The following is a 23440-nucleotide window of genomic DNA, read 5'->3' as shown; positions in this document are numbered from 1 at the left end:
TCACCTCCAGCATTTTTCATCATTTTCACACAACTTTCATGGCCCCAAGAATATTTTGTTATATGAATATCTGAACATGTAATAATCTAGCTTCATGCATTCTTTTTTATCAACACTTGAATGTGGGAAAGTTTCATCAAATAAAATAAAATGGAACAAAGTCTGAGAAAATGACATTTTTAGCAAAGACTATTTTCAGATCAGATTCAGAACAACGATCAGAACATAGATGGTATCACTTCCATCAGCTCTCCCAAAGCTTCCACAGTCCTATACTACTTTGTCGATATTTCATTCAGTAATATTTGGCAGTTTTGATTTAAATGCTGTTTAATGTTAGAAGAACTCATCATCTGCTTACATATGCGATCGCTTGTTTCTGCTTCTTCTTAACCATGTTTTGATCCAGACATTCAGCACTCTTTCAGAAGATTTATAATAGCGTGTCATATCCATATCACGAGTAGACACACCCCTTACTGCTGATTGGCTACAAATTTGTTTTGGTACTCGGCCCCGACTCCGTTTTCTAAAACGTTTTTGAAAAATGACATACCCTGCCTTTAAATATCATAAACGTGTGACTAGTCGACTACATGAATGATTAATAGTTGACTTAGAAAATCTTTAGTCAGGGCAGCCCTAGTGGAGATGGAGCTCCTTTATCTAAAGCAATCCCTATATCCCTAGTCTTAGTCAATCAAATGTTCTTTCTAACTCTCTCACTCTGATTAAAAGTGAACAGTGTAGATGTGTAGCACTACTGAATTCATCCTGTGTCCTCCCAGCGGCTTGGATGTGCCAGTGTGTGTGTCGGCGATGTGTCTGTCTGGCTTTAATTAGGATAGAGTGTTCCCAGCTGAAGCTCTCACCTGCTCAATACCCGCCGTCAGCTCGCGCTCTATCAGAAGACCCTGTCCCTTCCTCTCAGCGTGGGCCAGAGACTGTTTCTCTCATTTCGGGCAGAAGCTGTTATCAGTTGTGGGATTCCTGAAGCTTTTATTGCAGGAAATGACTGAAGCTCAAGGGGTCAGTTCCTGGACAATGAATAATATTGGGAGTGTTGCTGTCTCTTTACTTGAAGTCAAGATATGCTTGATCTCGGCCTGGCTAAGGATAAAAGCCATAGCTCACAATGTGACAGCTAAATGGAGAATACATGTAAATTCTAAATATTCAGTACAGTCATAACCATAATAACCAGATTAATGACAAACCAGTGAACAGTTTTTGTTTTGAATCTCCCAATCTTGAATATTTGCTAGCAAGCAGTTGATTAAAATTGTATATTCAACGCATTATGAGGATATTTATTCAAAATGCCTTATAAAACCACAATTGCATATTCACTGTTCTCATAGGCTATTGTAACCACATTTATATTGTATTTTGACGCTTACCTCTTCATGTTATAATGGATTATAATGTGTTATACTTTAGAGTAAGTTCTATAACCACAAATATGTTCTTAATATTTATACTTGTATTTATGGAAAAGTGTAACATCTGTTTAAAGCATTATGAATACCTTTATAATGCATTATATCTGCTTTATAGAAAATATTATAAATTGTATTAATGTGCTTATTTTAAATTCAGAAGGATGGAGGGGTCAGTAAGATGTTTATGTATTTATGTATGTATTCATTTATTTATTTATTAATGTAATTGAATTAAATTGATCAAAAGTGACAGTAAAGACTATTATAATGTTACAAAAGATATTCGTTTCAAATTAATGATTTTCTTTTGAACTTTCTATTCATCAAAAAATCCTGAAATCATGCAAATACAACTGTTTTCAACATTAATATAATAATAATAATAATAATAATAATAATGACAATAAAAATCCTAAGCAGCAAATCGGCACATTAGAATGATTTCTGAAGGATCATGTTACTGAATGCTGAAAATTCAGCTTTGCATTACAGGAATAAATTACGTTTAAGATATATTAAGTAACTGAATTCTTTTACATTTACATTTCATTCAAATGTTTTAAAATAAACACATCTATTTAAATAATATTTAATATTTCAATATTATATCTGAACAATATTTCATATTTAAATAATATTTCACAATAATATTGTTTTACTGATCAAATAATTGCAGCCTTGGTGAGCAAAAAAAAAAAAACACTTACCAACCGACTTTTGAAGTCATGTATTTTGGTAATGCAGAATAAGTAACTCATATTTTTCTATGAACATGCATTGCTAATTACAGGTGCAAACATAGCCATAAATAAAATGAGATTTTAAGCCAAATAAATCTCACTGTGCATCATCAACAAAAACTTCTCACTCCAGATAACCTCCTTCTGTTTACTGCATACTGAGTGTACTTAGGTCATTAAAACACTTTTATGCTACAATGTGCCAACAATATTTTACTGTTACTGCCAAAATAGCCTCTTCAAAACATGCTGCTGAAAATGACTTGTAATTTATAGGCTATATTTATAATTTAGCTGTGAGCCCATAATGCTCTCTGGCCATTCTATCTGTCTTCAAACCCTGATCCTATAGAAGCATGACAGACACAAATAGAGTCCTCTTCTCTCTAAAGATGGATTTGTGGAAGTGTTCTACCATTCTGTGCTACATTAAGGCTGATGTCGCTGCTGTTCTGCTCAAATATGAAGGCTTTGGCCCTTCATAGCTTGTTAAGTGTATGCTGGAGTGGATCGGTATTGAGCTGGGGTCAACATGTCTGCTTTAGGCCCTAGACTGCAGTCATGAAACACTAAGGCCTGAAATACTGAGGATTATGATTACACACTCCCGCTTTTGACCTATTGTTTCATGAAGGAAACCTCTAGATACTGAATTAATTTTCTTTTTGAATTCAGCAAATGAGTCAGTCTTTAATTCAGATATTAATTATGTCTTGGCACACGCGGGGAGATCTGTGCCAAAACTGTCCTTGTTTGAATATTATATTTCAGAGGACTGTTTAAATCAGTCCAGTCTCACACTGTTCTTATATTAAACCTGCTGAACAGCCTAAAGTCGGCAGCCCAGCCTCCCTAGTGGCTCTTTGCTATTAGTAGAAAGTTAGTCCTTTGTCTTTATTGACAGAAAATAATCTGTGTAGATCCTATAATTAAGCAATAAAGTACAAGTTATATAGGCTCTGAATTTTCGCTCTGTTCCAAAACCAATGAGCTGTCTTGCAAGCATGCGCTAGATTTGGTTTGTAACTTTGCGATAAAAATTTGTTTTAGTAATATCACTAGGTACTATATTTAGTACTGCAATGTCTCATATTGCTAGTAGGTACTACTGTATATGTGACCCTGGACCACAAAACCAGTCATAAGGGTCAATGTTTTGAAATTGAGATTTATACATCATCTGAAAGCTGAATAAATAAGCTTTCATTTGATGTATGGTTTGTTATGATAGGACAATATTTGGCTGAGAAACAACTATTTGAAAATCTGGAATTTGAGGGTGCAAAAAAGAAAAGAAAATCGCCTTTAAAGTTGTCCAAATGAAGTTCTTAGCGATGCATATTACTAATCAAAAATTACGTTTTGATATATTTACAGTAGGGAATTTACTAAATATCTCCATGGAACAAAATCTTAATATCCTAATGATTTTTGGCATTAAACAAAATCTATAATTTTGACCCATACAATGTATTTTTGGCTATTGCTACAAATATACCCCAGCAACTTAAGACTGGTTTTGTGGTCCAGGATCACATATTTGGTTTGAAACCTCATTTGCAACTTTAAAAAAAGACGTTTCCCATTGTTTATAAATTCATTTATTTTAGAGGAATATTGATCCCTTTATAAAATGTCCAAAAACGTATTTAATGCAACATCAAGAGTTTTTTGTTTTTGTTTTTGTTTGTTTGTTTCATCTCCAAATAAATATATACACTGAAAATGAATGAATGAATGATGAAGGATTTACATTTGAAACAAATTTCACTTAGAAATTGCTAGTAAATTTCACAAATTATTACGAAAAAACTACAGTTATTCTTTACTGAATCAAACCTTTAACCTCTATATTGAATCATATACAAACATCCTGGATAAATGTTTTTTTATTTCTGTACTTCTTGAAACTCTTTTTCCCGGGTATATATATGTTTTGCCTCCTAATGGTACGGTTTTGATATTTCCATCCTCTCTCTTTTTTTCAACAGTGTTTGCCCGTCCCAGGTCATGGATTTGTGCTGGACAAATATAAATGTCACTGCAAAAGCGGCTTTTATCATCCAAGCAGAGTTGCAGTCAATGGCTTTAAAAGTAAGTTGTATGTTAAAATTTTATGGATTTCTGTATGTGTATTGTTTTTGAAGAAAACATGTAATTTCAGGCAATCTACATTACACTTCTTATAGCAGAGGTTTTTATAGTATAGCAAGTGCTATGCTCAGAATATGGACAGAACAAGATATGAACTTAACAAAATTTATGTTAGATGATAGGCTTCCACCACATTCTCATGAAAATGTTATTGATATCCTGTCTGTCCATATGTTTATCCATCTATTCGTCTACACATATCTGTCAAATACAGGGGGTCCAAAAGTCTACTTCTAAATATATATATAATTCGATTTTAAATGCCAGATTTTCAGTGTGGAGCTGCTGGGCAGTTTAGATGCAATATCTTGTATAAATATTTTATTCTACAGTCTCAGACATGCACAACAAAGTTTTTGAGCTCTTAGCATGCATGATGTCATTTGCCTCTAATCTTATTGAGGCACTACAAGACCACACCCCTTATGTTTAATTAATTAGTTCTCTGCACAGAAACCCCTGTCACTCTAGGGTTTCCCCACAATGAACACTACAAAAACTTGCAGAGGCAAAAGAAAAAAGAGAGAGTGTGAGAGAAAGAGAGAGATGTGATCAACAGTATGCTGGCAGTATGGCCCTCAGCAGGGGCCCCAGCACAGTTAACACCCACAGGGCCCTCCTTCACACCTCCCTGAACACATTATCTAATACTAATTTGTTTTAATTTATAATATTCTATACTACCATCACAAAACTGTTACTTTATACACAGAGGTTAATTTATTTTCCATTGTTTGTCTGGCATTATGCTCTAAGAAATCTGGCTATGTAAGACTACCCAAATTGTCCTGGAGCACTGAATAGTTTTGCTATAAGTTTGCAGTTGTGGTGGAAGTCAGAAACATTGATCTGCTTTAAGAACAGATTGTAAAGCTATATTCCTTCCATACTGTGCAGAGAGAGGTAGAGAGGCAGACAGACATGTGGACGTCACCACAGGTCCTCCATCTGTGATAGCTCATCTCTGGATCTCCTCCAATGATCTCTGATAAGTGTGTTCCTGGGAGAAGTTGGCTGTCTTCCGTGTGTTTCTCTTTTATCTGCTCTACTGAGCCATCATCCCTTCAGTTTACTGGATAAATAATGTTGACATCTTATAGGCCTTCATTATCCCGTTTTATGTTAAGAATGCAATATTTTGTGTATGTATAGTCTCATGTCATTAGTTAGATTTTTATTCCATATATCATAGTAAGATAATGTTAAAGGAACAGGTCACCTAAAATGAAAAGTCAGGCCCTCATGTTGTTCCAAATCTGTATGACTTTGTTTCTTTTGTGAAACATATACAAAAAAGGGGTCAAACCCTGGGTCATTCGAAATCACAGGTAACAGAATTCTGGGTTATGGTGTTTCACGTTTCACACTTCTCATAATTTACTCAGGGTTAACCATTAATCCTCGGTATAAATTCCAGTTTATCCCTGTAACTTTTTTGCATATTTGCACTGTCAGTGCCTTTGAAAGAACAAATGCAGCATGCGACCTGTTTACATAACTGTAATTGACTTGTTTTCCTTCCCCATTTGACATTTTCCCCCTCAAATGCTGAAACAACTGTTTAAACAATGTGTCGTGATTCTGTGACTGTCTAAAACATGTGATGAGGCACCAGATAAGAGGATTTCATAACATCGGGGGAAAAGTCCCCACTATTAAACTGCAAGTGTGAAATGCTTCTTTACCCAAGGTTAAAAGCTGGGTTTAGAATTACAGTAACCCGAGAAAAAGTGCAGTGTGAAAAGCCCTAAAGATAAGTATAAAAAGCACCACAGAAATATCATAAATGCAATCCATACAACTTGAGCACTATATTCAAAGTATTCTACACGTTTTCTCCAACACAGCCTACTTAGTTACCCTTGTACACATTCAAAATTAGGTCATGAAGAGAGGTCACACCAGGTTTGAGGAACTCACAATACAAGAATGAAATTTTGGATGTAATAAACCTCTGTCAATCTTTGTGCTGTTTCTGGCTGTGTGTAGCACCTACTGCTCTGTAAATCCTTCTTAAGAATCCTGGTGTCAATAAAAGTTTTAATAGTGAATTTAAAAAATATAATAAAAAACTAAATCTTTCACAATTTAAAGCAACTTTACAAAAAGTCTGCTATTAAAGAATGCAGCAGATAAAAAACTATTGTTGGGCTGACAGCAAGCCTGTAGCCTGTAAGTGACTGTTATTGTTCACATGTAAAGGTTTTCTTAAAAATTACCTGTTTGATTTGAATTATTGAGAGTGGGTGTAAAATGATTTGAGATAGCAGAAAATACCTCTTGATCTAAAGCAACTTACATTGTATTCAAGGTATACACTTTTTCGGTTCATGCATAGGGATTCAAACTCATGACCTTGCAACATATTGTAGCATAGGAAACATTATACACTTCACCATTACAATCCCACTGTTGGTGCCACCAACTACTTATTCTTTATTATATTGCAGTGTTGGTAATCACTGACTGCCATTAAACAGCTAATAAAAAAGAAGAATATTTTGAAATTATTTCTTAGTGATACTTCACATCACAGCTGGATTTTAAGAGAAAGTACAACTATTGAATACCATGAAATTGTCATCATGAAAAGATGTGAGATTTGTAACTGAGGCAGAAACAACTGGTGCATCAAAGTGACGGCCCAGATGGTGTGTACACACCCATCCACCCTGGCTAGCACATGAAACGGTGTGAGTTGCCTACTGATGAGACCACCAATGACTGGAGGGGAGGGTGGGCTGGACCGCTTTAAATGTCACGTCGGTGCTGCTAATTTCACAATTGTTTGCACTTTTTTGTTGGTTTGATTATAATGTAGTGTTAAGATAGAGCAACTGAATTGTAATGCAGAGTTGTTTAAATGAACATCATGTAATATTATTTTATTTGTTTTCCAGGGAAATCAACTGGAAAGGTCAAGGAGAGTTTGCCACATCACAGGGATGTTCCAGAAAGTTCCAGTTACTGTCTGTCCTGCCAAGAAGGCTGTGCTTTCTGCAAGGACGACGCGCCCTGCGTGGTCCGGGGTGAAGGCGCCCTGCGTATGGCGGTGCTCTCTTTCCAGGGCTTGTGCATGCTGGTGGATTTCATCGGTATGGTGCTGCTCTACCATTTCCGCAGGAACAAGGTGAGCGTGTGCTGCCGGAGGGAGCTAATTAAGATGGCAAATGTTTCCGTGAAGCACATCCTGTTCTTATTGACACCAGGGTGTTTTCATGATGAGTTACATTACAATTAGTTACTAGTACGCCGAGTGTACAGTATTATACGTGTTCGGTGACATTTTATTCCCTGTTAAATTAGAAAGCAGATGGTTTTGAGATACATTAGAGTTGCAAGTGTAATCTACAGTAATATAGTGCAAGGAACCACATTAAAACTAGTCTTACTTAATTGAAATTTCTGTGGCATTTTACTTCCTCTATTGTTCATTTCAGATGTAAACCAAAGTGAATTGTACGTACAGTATAGGTACGTTTTTGGAGTTTTGCCAAAATGTAGTTAGAGGCACATATTTCCAGTGAGCCTTGGTTTTCATCATGTTTCAACATCTTTGTTTCCATCTGTCAACTCTGCTCTGTTGAATGTGTAATTAGATTCAACATAATTGCAAAAGTACAATATACTAATCACTGCAGGTTGTAACTTTGCACTTTGATTTTTCTTCAAAATGTTAGGCAGTGTGTCAAGGAGATAAGAAATGGTATATTTTAAGCTTACATGAGTTACTTAAGGAGATATTTAGAGCAGAGACAGGTTGAGCCACAAACAAGGTTGATAAAGGACAGAGAAAGAGACTACAGAGAGTTTCTAGGAGACTAAATGAATGGATTGCACCATTAGAGAGAAAGAGACAAAATTTGCAGAGGAAGGAAAAAGAGGTGTTATTTGCTGCAAACTATTACCTTAGGAAAGGAAAGGAAGATAACGGTCTAGACGTTCTTCACATACAGATCTTATTTATCTACAGTGTCAAGGTGTTTTCCATTGCGTCAAACGTAAGGGGTATGTCAATCACTTCTCAAGCTTTAGTTTAGCTCAAACGGACTTGCTTGACTCACAAGAAAGAACCTCATTGGTTCTCGCATGTCAAGCAAGCATATTTGAATCTAATTTTGGGTAAATTTACCTTTTAAGATGTATAACATTTTGGGCCAGTTTTACTAATAGCTTTGCACTTGTCAAATTACTGGTATTTACGCCATTATTTAACGCCCCAAAAAAGCATCTCTTAAACTGTTTTGCACTTGAAATGGCTGCAATTATTGTTGCTAGGAGGCTGCACCGCACAGAAGAGAGAGCGCGTGGTAGAGAGAGGAATTTTTTACACACATATTAATTTATTTGGAATGCAAAAAGAACACGAAAATATCGTTTGCCAAGCCATGTTATTTTTAATTTGCTTCAGGAAATAAAAGACGACTTGGAACCCTCAACTAGGAGTCACGCAATAGCTCTATCAAAACGTCTTGCAACTTCTAGCTTCATTTTTTTTTACTGTGGCTTCTTTATTTTTTTGATTCTTTATTTGCGACTGCTCTAATTTGCACTGTGCTTACATTGCGTTGGTCAATATGTGAACGAGATGTCTGTGTTCTTTAATTTGCGCACTGTTAGTAAATCACCCACAGAATTTTCTACGCCCAATGGTACTTTTTTGGAATTGCTCTCTCGCACTAATTTGCCCTGTTTAGTAAAACTGGCCCTTTATTTCCTAATTTTGTTTTATTTTTAAGCGTTACATTTGTAAAATGTTCAAATTGACCTAAAACTGAATTAAAATTAAGCTTGAAAATGTTCTTGACAGGTTTCCTCACCCATATATTTGAATAATTTTAGCAGGTTTAGTGATTTCTGTCACTTAAGGCAAATGCCAGCATGATTCAGTTCGACTTGTAATTTAACAATGACCTCTTCAATGATGTCACTTAATACTCGTGATTGTCTCTCTGTTAATTATAGGTTCATTAAGATTTTTTTTTCTTTCTTTCTCAGGAGGAGCCTGTACAGATTAAGAATCCAGACAGCTACCTACTATAATTAGGACATTATTAATGTATATGGAGAGTATTTCAGTAGCGTATGCCGCACATGCTACTGTCTCAGCTTGAGCAGACATGCAGACTGTGGCCTGAGTAATAGTAGACTGGATTCACACTGACTGCGAGGAAGGTTCGTTAATCCCTGCAGTGAGGCGCCGTTTAGGCTGTCGATATGTGTAGGGCACTCAGTTTTGATAGTGCCAGCATTTTAATTTACTCTGGAAGCATGCTTCATCTGGACGCTGCCTGAAAGCGATCCATAAATGCTGGAGAAGTCTAAATGAAAGCGACAGAGTTAGGATTAGAAATTTTGTTCTGTTTCAGCTCATGCTGTCAAGTGCTTTCTATTGGCCGTTTGATTTCAGAAAGCATTTGACAGCTCAACTGTTGCCTCTTAATGGAATTCTCATTTTCTCCGCTTTAAGGGAGATGTACCTAAGCCAGCTGCCCAAACGAAATATGCATGCCACAGTGCCACAAAAAAATAAAAAATAAAAAACGGACCCCTGAGGGTCATGTGACCCCTTTTCGCATTTATACTGATTAGTATTTGAGTTTGAGATAGCATTTACAAATTAAATAGGTGTCTCGTTTTATTTACACGGTACCATAAAGGGTTAACACATCAATATTGTAACTTATTTGTAACATTTGAACTTTTACTTTAGTGCAGTATTCACTGTAACTTTGTAATTGCGACATTGCCATTAACATGTTTACTGAATCTATGGCCACACTCAACAAAACTATAAATATAAATAATTGCGAATTCATATATTGACACTAGACACCGTAAATGTATCAAAAATCATTATGTCATATCTTTATGTTAACATACTTTTACTAACCTTTTGTTTTGGGAGCTTTGATGCAGCCATCATCTTCTCATGGTGCAAACAGGAAGTAAACTGTTCTGGTCATGTGACAATTTGCACAAACCATGTGACACTGCTCATATTTGAGACCCTTTATTTTTTCCATATTTGCAGTGAATGCACTAAAACACCAGGCAGTAACATTTTTAGAGCTTTATAAATGAAAACCTTCACTATTATGACTGCTGGGATTAAATGGTTAATATGTAGTTACTAAGTTACATACGGTTAGTAGATTGTCTAAAGTGGACTATAAAAAATTGTACTATTGTTTTTCAGATATTGGGACGTATACACAATGTGGATTAAAATTAAATCAAGTTGTGAATGTTAGAGCAGGTTTATTCCAGGGAAATGCATCAGTCTGAAGAGAACAAAGATAAATCAACCCCTGTGAACACATTAGAATAGTCCAAGGAGAATGCATTTGTGCGCAAATAGTATGCAGTAGTCACAAATGAATGGCTTTCCACTGACCCATTTTTAGCTAGAGAATAGTTTAAAGAGAGAGGTTTTTCCAGTGTGATGTTGTTTTTGATGTGTTTCAGAGTATCAGGGCATCAGGACTCATCCTGTTAGAGGCCATCTTGTTTGGAGCGCTCCTCCTGTACTTTCCGGTAAGCTTTAATGACCGTAATCATTTTTATTATGTACTTTATTACTTTAGGGTGTTAAAATTAATGGCACTTTGGTGACTAATATCCTTAGACTTGTAGTGCAATGTAATGTTGCCATTAGATGGAGAATGTCTTTTTAAAGGCACTAATTTAAGCATTAAAGAAATGTTCTGGGATCATTTCGAGTTTAGCTCTATGGACTCCTGTCATGATCATGTAATGCTGTTAAATGTGGTAATTTATGCATGATATGTGTAAGAATACGAATGGATTTTTACATGGCGAAAAGTCAGTCCACATGAATTACATCAATGCTGCATTCACTGATGTTACAGATTTGTGTTAGTGCTCAGCTTGTGTTGATCCATGAACATAAAATACAGCAAAAGTCACATTTGCAAAGGCATTGACATCATAGAACCATACAGATGTTGGCACTGCACATGGTGCAAAATATACACTGAAGCAAGGTAGGATAAAATAAGGGCTGAGATATTTCACCGATGGACAATCTCTGCTGTCTATGTGTCGATGAAGTATTGATTTAGACACATGTCATCGTGTGCTTTATTCAGCAAAGCCTTTTGGCTCACAGTAATTGCAGTTTAGTGGCATTCGCAGGAAGCTATGGGCTTGTTTTAACATGGAAGGGTAAATGCAATTAAAGTGAACTGATTTAGATGCTTGTAATTAAAGCAATTAGCACATACAAGGTCATGGAAAGTAATAATCTTTGAGATGATGTTGGAGGAGCATTTTAGCCATTTAATCGCTCTTTGTGTGACCGTAATTCCCTGTTCTCAGAAAGCAAGTGCCTTTATATGTTTTTTTTTTTTACGTTTAGAAAAGTACCAGTTTATGATTGTTTAGCATCTGATTTGGGCCATTTGCAAATGTAAAGGGTGATTAGGGTTAGTTATTCAAAAATACATACAAATTTGTAATCACATTAACTAATCACAATTACATATTTTAATTAACTGATGGCTCTTGTTTAAAGTGAATATTATCAGACAGGAAAAAGATATCAGCCTGGTGTCAAAATATTAGATCTGTACATTAGGTTTAGCAGTTTATATGCAGCCTATGAGAATGTGTCTGTTCTTTTAGAGCTGTCGTTTCCCTCTGATTCAGTTTGTGGTTTAATCTTAAGCTCAGAGACAGATAGAGCTGCCCGCTCACGGCCCACCGTGTAGCTCATCTGAAGCAGATAGAAGCTCCGCCTGTCTGTTCTGCTGCAATTGCTCCCAATCTAAATATAGACTGGAAAATATTATCCACTCCTTCTCCCCCTCTTCTACTTTAAATAATTCTAGTGTTATCAAGAAGCAGAGATGTATCTCATCTTGTTCCCCTGGCATTCTGCTTTGTGGAGTAATGCAATTTTTTCAGCTCGCACCCCTCTCCTATGTCACATGCAATAACTTCAGTCTACAGCGACTCAAATAAGCGGGGGATGTGGAGCGAGAGCGAGGAAACTGAATTACATGTGCGCACACACACATGCTTTTCTGGCTGCTTGTTCATCCCTGGCCATGCAAAAGTAACGGGGTATCTGTGTTGGTGAACAATTTTGAACAATCCACAGATTCTCTTGATACTCCATATTTGATGCTTGTTATTTTCTAAGTCGTTTTAGCTGCCAATGCCTGACAGCTTCGTTTTCTGGTAACTTCTCAGGTTTTACATTGTGTAACGTGTAACAAGGACACATTAACTCTTTTCCTGCCAGAGTTTTGTTTTTAAGTTGCCAGCTTACAGTGTGTTAATTTCAACATTTACTTTTACTACATTTTTTAATTTTAAAGTTTTAATCTGTTAACATTAGTTAATAAACTATGAACTTTAATGAGCAATATAATAATTTATGTTTTTTATTAATTTACCAAGTATGGTTCAGTTCTTTTTTTAATAGTAAAGCACTAATTTAGTTTCCATTGAGCAATTTGTTCAGTATCATTATGCTATTTTGATTCAGATGCTGTTGAATTTTTAGTGATCATGATCGTGGTCCTTCTGGTTTACACATCATCGTCTTCACGTGTATTTCAGAATATTTGTTCAGAACAGTGCCCCCCCCCCCCCCCCACCACCACCACCATGTAACAGTGAAAACACAGATTGCTGGAATAACTCGTCAATGGCAGGGAAGTGTTTTAATGCAAGGGAAAGAGATAAAATAGGCTACAGACAGTTTTTTTTTTGTGTGTGTGATTTATGACAACTTCTAATGAAATTATGTTCAACTAACAAACTAAATAGGGTTAGAAGTACTTTATAATTTGTAACCTAAACACATATTTTTAAGTTGCTGGATTTGTGGGCGTGGAACCAATTTATATTATCTTTTTTTTTTTTTTTTTGTTAAAATCCACAGCTATCATAGCACATGCTAAATGTAACTTATTTAGCATGTATATGTAATGAACAAGTACAATTGTACTTGTCTCTAGCATTAGCAGAACTCTTTAAAGGGTCAAACATAACAGCATTAAACACTATCAGGTCTTTCCCTTCACTAAAAAAGACATAAAATTATACTTAGAAATTTGTGTTTCAATTACGCACAATATTAAGTTGAAATGTAATGATCAACATAATTATGTCAACACTCAACAAAACTCAACAAAATAATCGTTTGCAAGTTAAAAGGTTTAATGAAATTATTATATTAGAAATGTTAAATTGCAACCACACATTTAAGTTGTGGCAACAGGTAATTTTTTAGAGTGTATTTGTTAACAAGTTTAACACAGAGCAACATGATAATTTGTCTGATTACTGTTGGCCTAAATGATGGTATTCCATAATTGGCATAGTTGCATTATTTAGCCAGAAATTGAGAACTACTGGAAACAAGGTCTTAAGCGCACAGTTCATTTGGAAAAAGAGCTGCGAATAAATTCTTTTAAAAAAATAATTTTGTGTTCCACTGAAAACAAAAACATACTGGTTTGTAATAGCATGAGGATGAGTAAATAATGAGAGAATGCTAGTTTTTGGGGTAATCTACTCCTGTAATACTTGCTGTCCTAAAATCCTGGAGGGAGCAACTGCAGATCTCCCCATTTTCAAGTATCTTTCTCATCTATCTCCATTGGGATGTGATTCTTCCCTTGTGCCTCAAGTCCCTCATACGTCTTACACACCTTCCCTCCATGCTGAGCATTTACACCCTCCATCAATCTGTGTGTGAGCGTGAATCCCCCATAGGTACAGTCTTCACCTTAGGCCCTCTTTCTTTTCCACTAGCAGTTTCTACCTTTTATTCCTCCTCCCTCTCCAGTTGTCCACTTCTTTCACCTTCGTATTCAAATGGCCTGCTGCCATCTTGACCCTGGAGCCCGGCCCATCGGGAGGCTAATGACAAACACACTGCTGTTTTCTGGTGCGTTCTGACTGGCACAGGATGGGGTGAGGCCTTATGCTTTTGGTCGGTCCAAGTCACTGCCTTTCTGTGGATTAAGTGGATCGCAGAACACCCGTCGATCTCCTGTCTGTGCACCTGGCTTCACAATCTTAAACCAATCTTCCGCCTTATGTTACCGACCCCTGCGAATAAAAGAAGTACACTTTAGCATAATTTTAAAAGGTGCACTTATTACTGGAATTATATTCTTCAAAAGAATATACTTAAGTGTGAACTGAATGTAATTCAGTTTACTTTATATTTGTAAGTACACAAGAAAATACCCTCAGGCCATCCAAGATGTAGATGAGTTTGATTCTTCAACACAACAGATTTATAGAAATGTAGGATAGAATCACCAATGGATCCTCTGCAGTGACTGGGTGCCATCAGTATGAGAGTTCAAACCGCTAATTAAAAACATCACAATAATCCACAAATAATCCACATGATTCCAGTCCATCAATAAATGGATTTGAGAGGAAAATCTGCAAGTTTATAAAAAAAAAAATTTTTAAGGCAATTTTAACTTCAAACCATTGTTTCTGGTTTCTGAGTCCATGTCCATAATATTGCTTTTTCCAGTGATAATACATCTCGCCTGAATCAGGAGAGAAATATGCACTCATCAAGCACTGTTTACAAGTCTAAAACAGATCTAAACAAATATATTGGTACATTTTGATGTGAGGGGACAACAGGGGATTGACTTTTTCACTTGAGGAAGTGATTTTGTACTGGTATTTTGGCCAGAAGCATAAATTTAAATGTAAAAAAATGCCTTAGTGATGGATTTATTTCTTACAGACACACAGCTTTTCACTTCATAAGATGCTAATTGATGGACTGGAGTCATGCGAATTTATTGTGATGTCTTTATCAGCTGTTTGGTCTCTCATTCTGATGGCACCCATTCACTGCAGAGGATCCATTGGTGAGCAAATGAAGTAATGATAAATTTCTCATCTACATCTTTGATAGCCTTAGGGCAGAGTTGGGGAGTAACGGAATGCATGTAACTTAGTTACAGTACATTTGTTACATTACACTCAGTATTTGAATTTAACTTTTTCACTCACCAGCCAATTTGGCTTCTAAATCTTTAAGTTACCAGCCATTCATAACTTCTACTAGCCCAAAAAAATTATAAAAATTACCAAAATAAACCAACAGCTTGTGGCTGTCCACACTGGATGTGACAAAGCAAGCATTGCAAATCACTTGAACTTTGTGTCAGTAAGTCATAAATGAAACGAAGCATCAGTTTACTGTCAGGGATTTGTCGTGCCGCATCCAAGATGGCATCACTGATCATAATGGTTTCTATATTGTATTTTGTCATGCCGCTCACGTCCGGTGTAGACACGTGTGAGTCTTCAGTCGATTTTCGTCTCCTCATTAGTGTTTCAATGCAAAGGAAACCAGTGCGCCCATTGCTGCGTTATTTGTCGGGTATGTTCAAGTAAGCTAGACTCAGTTCAGTATTTGCGCTAAATCTGTACAGATTTGGCTTAAGCGAACTTGGCCAAGAAATTAATGAGAGAACATAATTTACAAAAAGTAACCCACCAAATTGGCTAGTGATTTGACAGCGTTACCCGCCACAACTGATGTTTACCTGCATTTGGTGGGTTGGCGGGTGTTAATTTCAAAACCTGATTACAGTACATCGCAATACATTAATGTAAACTGTAACAGGTAGTTAATGTAAAAATCAATTGATGATTCTAATTTACCCTATTCATCTAATTCAAAATTGTACACCCCCCAGCTCTTATTGCATTACCGTGTTGAGCATCAGTAATGTTTTTTTTCTTCAAGAAGTATTGTGGGGAATATATATATTAGGGATGCACGATAATGGATTTTTGCCGATATGCCGATATTTTTCAGCGAATTTTTGCTGATACCAATGTCGATAAAGATATATTTCATTTTGTTTGGAAACCAACACCAAGTCCCTCCTGTGCAGAGATTCTAAACAAATTATTTTTAATTTTGGTTATTTTTTAACAAAAACGTATTTGTTAGAATTAAATAAACAATAATGAAGTTCTTTTATAATGAGAGTACATTTAAAGCTTTGAAAATAATTATAAATCAACTATAAATAAACCACTTTTTCTTTAGACAGATGCAGTGGTAACCTTAACATTTTATTTAAAGATTTACACACATTTGTGGATGTCTAAAGAAAAATAGTTTTGAAAATCTTTCAGAGCTCATAATATGTTTGAAAAAAATAAAAATTAAACATATTAGATACTAATAAATAACTAATATATAATTATTTAATTTACAGGTGTCATGTTTGTTTTTTATTCATGCAAGCTATATCTTCTGACCTTTAAATCAAAACATACTTGTGATTTTACAACATCAGTTACTGCTTTATTTTATCAGAAATGCAATCTTAATGCTATTTGTGTATTTTACTTTCATTTTATTACAAGTATGCCAACAGCGCCTCCTAGGGAATTAAAACTCCTTACCTGACGGGGCATTAGGACCCGTGGAGGCTGCCGCTACCGCTGCTGCATGCGCTAGTGACTGTTGACTGTATTGCGCACAAGACGCATTATTCTGTTCATGCATTCTCAGTTTAAATGCAGCGATTAAAACAGTGAATCTAATCACCATTCAGGCAAAAATTCGCTTCAAGAATGACCTCAATGCTGACTTGATCTTATCGCTAGCACACCCTGAGCACATGTGAGTTATTAGTCTTATCGGCAAGACATATCGTCATAATTGTACATGCATGTTTACATTTTAAGCCATTATCGGCCAATTCCGATATTGTTCAGATAATATTGTGCATCCCTAATATTTATATATATAATTTTTTAAATTTCAACTTATATATATATATATATATATATATATATATATATATATTGAAGCTTTATTTTCACACTTTTCGTGTCTTTCAGGCAGCCACTTCCTGTGGTTCTTGGCCAGAATAAGGTGCAGTGTAAACCACACTTAAAGCTGGCGCTCAAATGTCTGCTTTCCTATACACATCCATACACTAACAACACAAACATGTCTCTTGCTGTATTTCCCATCTTTTTATCTCTCTCCCAGACAAAGCACAGGTCACATCCCTATTAACCTAATGTTATCAGAAATATCTCGGTGGATTTGGTGATGACAGGGAAGGGAACAGTGCACGGCTCTGACGGAGAGAGAACTCTTGACTACGTGGGGGCCAAACTAGATGTAATTTACACGCCTCAAGACTCAGAGGACACAACACAAGCCATTACCTCCTATTGCTGCCCTCGAATGTGGGAAAGAGGAGCCAACTACTCCCCACACCTAAACCAGACATGTCCTCACAGACATTCTCACAGATTACAAACCAAATGGGATAAGAAGAGAGAAAAGCTGCCTGTTCACATTATCACCATTCAGATTAATGTTAGCTAAGCCTTGAAAAGACTAGCACCTCTCACCTCTTAGAGAAGCTGTTGTTATTGCTGTTAAATTGCTTTATGCTTGACCCATGACAATCTTAAGTATCTTGTTATAGTAGTTAGCCTCTTTGTAAACTTTTCCATCAATTAAAAAAATGAAAATTGTCATAAATTAGTCTCCCTCATGTCGTTCCAAACCCGTAAGACCTTCATTCATCTTCAGAACACAAATTAATATATTTTTGTTGAAATCCTAGAGCTTTCTGACCCTGCATAGACAACAACGTGACTACCATGTTCAACACCCAGAAAGGTAGTAAGGACAAGAAAAAAATGTTGTGCAATAAAACAAGAATAATCACTTTATTACACAATTTCTTCTCTTCAGTCTTTGACGCGTGTTCACGAAAGATCCACAACGCATATGTGTGGTGCTGCTGATGCAGAAATCGGCATTCTGACGTAGAATGTCCATCTCTCTTAGTTCATCATCTGAATATTCTGGTTCGAATAAGTTAGGCTGGGAAAAAACTGCAAGTCATCCTCTTTATCAAAATCTTCAGACGTTTTTGAAGATATGTTTTATGTATTTTTAAACATATTTAAACGTCGTTATTTTTGTTTTCTTTGTGCACAAAACATATTCTTGTAGCTTCATAAAATTACGTTTGAACCACTGATGACACATGGATTATTTTAATGATGTCCTTACTACCTTTCTGGGCCCTTGCTGTCTATACTTGCAGATTTAATAAAAAATATCTTAACTTGTGTTCCGAAGATAAATGAAGGTCTTACGGGTTTGGAATGACATGGGTGAATAAGTAATGAAAGAATTTTCAATTTTGGGCAAAAATTCCTCATCTTATTTTGAAAGATAAAAAAAAAAAATCTTTTATCATTAGAATCAAATCAATAAAAAAAAAATAAAAAAATCTAACTACCAAAGATACTGAAATATAACTGTGTAGGCCAGACTTTTCTCACTGTGCACTTTCAAACCTAAAGCATGCTATTGCCATGCTTGACGTTTGAGCGTTCGATTTGGTCAGTCAAACTTTTAAATACATTTGAGCATTTCTGTAGTAAATGTACAAATTCACACTCCGTGTACCATTTAAGTGGTTTTGCTATGATCACACAGAGCAGCAGCAAGCATGTGAGGTTGCCAAGGCAACCAGATAGTTTGAATTTTACTTGTAAAGGCTGCGCTGTCTATTTTTGCTGCGCTAGCAATAAACACATGAAATAGAACACACTATTAACATGTTTGTCAACAGAATCGTAAAGTAGACTTTAAGCAAATCAACAAGTGATTTACCCACTGCTTTAAAACAGATATCTATTGGACATGATTCAATTTAAACACACAAAAGCAGGCACACAAACATAGTGTAACGTTAAATCTTACAAAAAAAATGGGCGATTAAGCAGTTTATATTCTGTAATCTATTTCTAGCTCTTGTTCTATGTGCATTAAATTACATTTGGATGTAAATAGTCCTTTTCCTGACATTGAGCTGCTACAACGAGCATCCTGCGGATCACCTTTATTAGATTGTCCGAGTCTGGAGTTGTCTGTCAGGATCATGGACCTGTTTTTGTTGTGTTTTGCTCCCCATGTGTTCTGTGACCCAGTTTTTCCCTCATGTTAATTTGATCCCAGGTGTGTCTCCTTAGTTCCCTCGTTATCCTGTCTTTAAAAGCCCCAGTCCATTCAGTTAGTGTTTGTCGGTCCTTGAATTGTCTTCCCTGCCTGTGATCTGTGATCTTCTGGATATTAAAGACTCTCGTTTAGTGAATTCCTCGTCTCCTGGCTTCCGTGTTCCGTGCTTCCCGAGAGTTGTGACATCGTCAAGCGTCGGCATCTTCATCTGACTTTAATTTGGTTAGGTCGAGATTCCTCTGCAGTTGTTCAATATTGTATGTTTTAAAAAACACTAAATATCCATTTACGCCATGCAGCAGGCAAGCAGTATCTATTATCCACCAAAATGCAGATTCGTCACGCGACAACTTCTTATGCAAATGAGATTGGGGAAGCCATTATTAAGTTTGATTTTATTAATTTATTTACAAAATAACAAATTAAAATATATCAAAATAACTACATTATGTGCATGTTTACTTTTGAGTTGAAAACATTATTAATTAACAAATATTTAGTAAAATCTTTCAATAGTTAGGAGGGCCAGGCTATGGCTATTGCACAAGAGTTTCTTGACTCGCACATACAAACACACCTGGTGAGGTTGTGTTCTCGCCTTCATGGACCAGAAACTACCAGTCTCCACGCTCCATCTCCATCCTTAATTAGACCTGCTCCAGGAATGACCTCTGCTGGCGCTCAATTATTTATGGTGTTTGGGAAAAAGGTGCATGCTCTCTAATCCTGCATTTGTCCATCTGGTAGATGAAACCATAGAAGCTTTCCAAGGGTCAAGGATGGATGGCATAAGGTCACTGCTATGAAACAGGCATCAGATCACTCAATATAGGACCTTTGAATGCAGCTACACGAGAATCTCCGCAATGATTGATTGAACACTTTGGCTAGCATTGTTCATGCATAAAATGCAAATGTTTACGATGTTTCCTCTAAAGGACAAGAACCTCTTGCATTATTAATCGCGCTATAATGCGCACCTACACACACTTCTCACCACGCCTTCAAGAACATAAGGCAATTTCTTGGAATATATGTGGGTTTTCATGAAAACTAATCCAGGATCAATAAGCAGATGGTCAATGTTCTGACCTTGAGCTGTCTGTCTCATTGATCACTGCCTTAGTCAGCTTTATCAGTCACGCTTTCGAGCAACAAACCAATAACATCTTGTCTACCAATAATAAAATACATTTATTCTAAACACCACTATTGTACACTTTATGGGTTAGGAGCTTATCAAATGGCACATCATGAATATGGGCCACTGTAATGTTCCATTACTTTTCTTTAAACGTAAGAAGCACAATTTGTTGAGACATATTTATTTGCTACATTATTATATAACATTAAAATGAACCTTTACTTGAAAAGTAGCTAAATATTTAAACACTTCATTAAATGTCTTGACTTTCTGTATCTAACAGTTAATTATACAATGAATATGACAATTCGCCCAATCAATCCTTTAGTCAATCAATCACTCAAACAAACAATAAATAATTGTGACAGCTAAAGTAAAAATTGACATTAATTGTATTCTTTGTACTGCATGATGGATAAATTAATTGCATTTTCACAATTTTCTAATTTACACATTATTCAGACTCAAGTATTCAATCATTTTGTCCATGTTATTGTAAGAAGGAAAGATCAATCAAATATTTTCTTTAATTTATGGCAAATATTAATTTGTAAATAACTACAAAACGGTCCCAACTTAGGCTAATCTTTAATCAAATTTTGTGTTAATTTTATTAAATTTATATTCAGTCATGAAAAGAAAATAACCTAAATAAGACTGTATTGACAATAGAAATAATTAATTAATAAAACTGAATAGAAAATAAAAAGTACCTACTTTCCTGTATCTACGCCGCTATTATGTAAAAATTAAAACAAGAATTCCAATAATTATAAAAAATGTGCATGACTACCTGAGGTTATCCTTTCACTGGCATTTACTGAAGAAAATTTCTTCAAGCTCTTCAAGCCATATTTTGTGTCCAATTCATGGAAATGCTAAATTGCAAACTCAAGATGGTGGAACTTCTGAATCATGCATCGACATTTGCATGGAAGCATTTAACGTCAGTTTGAGCAATTCAACGGCGTGATCCGTGGCCTTTGTTACCAAGTGCCTGGAGATTGATGTGGGGGTGGAGATGAGGAACACGCCAGCTAATGATCATGCATGACTGTAATAAATAATAGCATTCAGCTGCATAGAGGGCTTCGGACGTCATCTCATCTGCTCGAGCTTTCACAGCCCAGCTGTTGGAGCCACACCACTCCACGGAAACGGAAGTTCTTTATTAAAGCACATTGTGAAAGTGCTGCCTTGGTGAGGCGAGAGCGCTTGAGAGATTGAGTCATGCTATCTCAGCATCACTGCCCGGCATTCATTCCTGAACCTGTTAAAGATGTCCTCAGTACGGAACATTCACAGATTGATTTTCAGAAGACATGTATGGAATGGTGGAAGTGATGTCAATTAACCAAAAATATACCCTTATGAAAAAGAAGTACAGTGTTACATACTTTTAAAAGTAGTACTTATTACAGAAATAACATACTTAGTTAAAATAGTTAAGTGAGAACTGAATGTAATTTTTTAGACACATAACTGCATGTTAATTTCAACTGAACAAAAATGTATTATATTTAATGCAGTTAGAGTCCTTTTTTGACCCACTTAAGTAGTATATGTAATTTCATAAACATTTATATTTATATATTGTAACAATTTATAAGATCAAAAGGGAATTGTATATAATTAATTGATTAATTACAATTAATTATATCGGCTGACAGTAATAACTGTCGCAGAATTAAATTGCCATCAGCTGATCTGTCCGTCCAGCGAACATTCAGTGTAAGTTCGTATCAACGCTAAGAAAGGGTATTTCCTTGGCCACAGAAAATACTTTCCTATTAATGCATTAGAGCATGTAGCGAGGGTCAAAATCGTAAGGGACATTTAATATGCAAGGGAGAATCAGAAACTCATGTAATTTGTGCACACAACTTTTATTAACTAAACACTAACGCAGACTAGTCTAACAAACTAACTAACAAACAAACATGCAATCACTCATACATGGGAAAGGCTAATGAGAGTTGATGGATGAAACCATCAGGAAAACCAGAGAATGCAGTTATGGAGAAAGTCATTTAACCACCTGAGTAAGACCATCAGCACCATTTATAATGGGGTCTATAACATACTAAACCTCTGTTTCGTTTAGTTAAATGTTATACTTGCACTGCCTTTGGTCGGGGCGAGTGTCTGGAATGCAGTCTCAGATGAAAGTCTTAATGGTTTCAAAGTTTTGGACTCGTTCTTCACGTTCTTCCGGGTTGAAGAGTGATGAATTCCAAAGATGTTCTGAGGTAGAAATGTTCTTCCAAGTATTGAATGGAAAAAGAGCTAAGAAAGAGATCTGCTGAGCTCCAAGGAGCTTGGTTGAATGGAAAGACAAGGCTGCAAGGCCTGGCACAAAAACTTAGAGGGTCCAGAAAAAGTTCTAGCTCACATCCTCTTAGGATCTAACAAAACCGTAGACTGCTAGGGCGTCTCTGAAGTGAGAGCTTATCTGCTATAGAGGTCACACCCCTGGGGTATCAAAGAGCCAATGGAGTCATGAATTTTTGGAGGGAAAGTTTTACAATTCTTTGTCTCTGGACATGGTAATTTGCATAGGTAATTCAGCTGGGTTAATGCACAAACTTCTAATTCTTAAGACACTAATATGTTGCATAGGTATCAACATGTAATATTCACTCTCAATTAGATCATCCGAAGACGAATTGATAGAGACTAAACATGATACAGCTAGAGTAATATTAACTAGTGATCTATCATAAGCATGCATAAAATGGTGTACATTACACAAAAACATATACAAGAACAGTAATAATATCCACAATGACCTGAAGATATGTGTGTTCATTCAAATAAAGTTTTTTCTATGAATTAATTAGAGAAGATTCCATTTTATGACGTAATGTCTTTCCTAAGAGGAAGTGTTACTCTACCCGCATTCCACTGAGCAATAAAACAAGTGTTATCA

At 35.9% G+C, this 23440-nt stretch overlaps 1 protein-coding gene across 1 annotated transcript in view; it reads left to right on the top strand.

Annotated features, from left to right (window-relative positions):
• gpr158a (G protein-coupled receptor 158a) overlaps positions 1 to 23440 on the top strand; it is a gene marked incomplete at both ends in the record, with an annotated part of 112343 nt that overhangs the window by 49606 nt on the left and 39297 nt on the right. The window contains 3 exons of the mRNA XM_079406478.1: positions 4174 to 4276; positions 7237 to 7466; positions 10805 to 10873. Coding sequence (XP_079262604.1) covers positions 4174 to 4276; positions 7237 to 7466; positions 10805 to 10873 — 402 coding nt within the window. The remainder of the gene's footprint in view (positions 1 to 4173; positions 4277 to 7236; positions 7467 to 10804; positions 10874 to 23440) is intronic.

Source organism: Barbus barbus, assembly GCF_936440315.1.
Source record: "Barbus barbus genome assembly, chromosome: 44".
Taxonomy (NCBI): Eukaryota; Metazoa; Chordata; class Actinopteri; order Cypriniformes; family Cyprinidae; genus Barbus; species Barbus barbus.
Note: the sequence above shows the minus strand (reverse complement) of the source record. Positions and strands in the feature narration are given on the sequence as shown.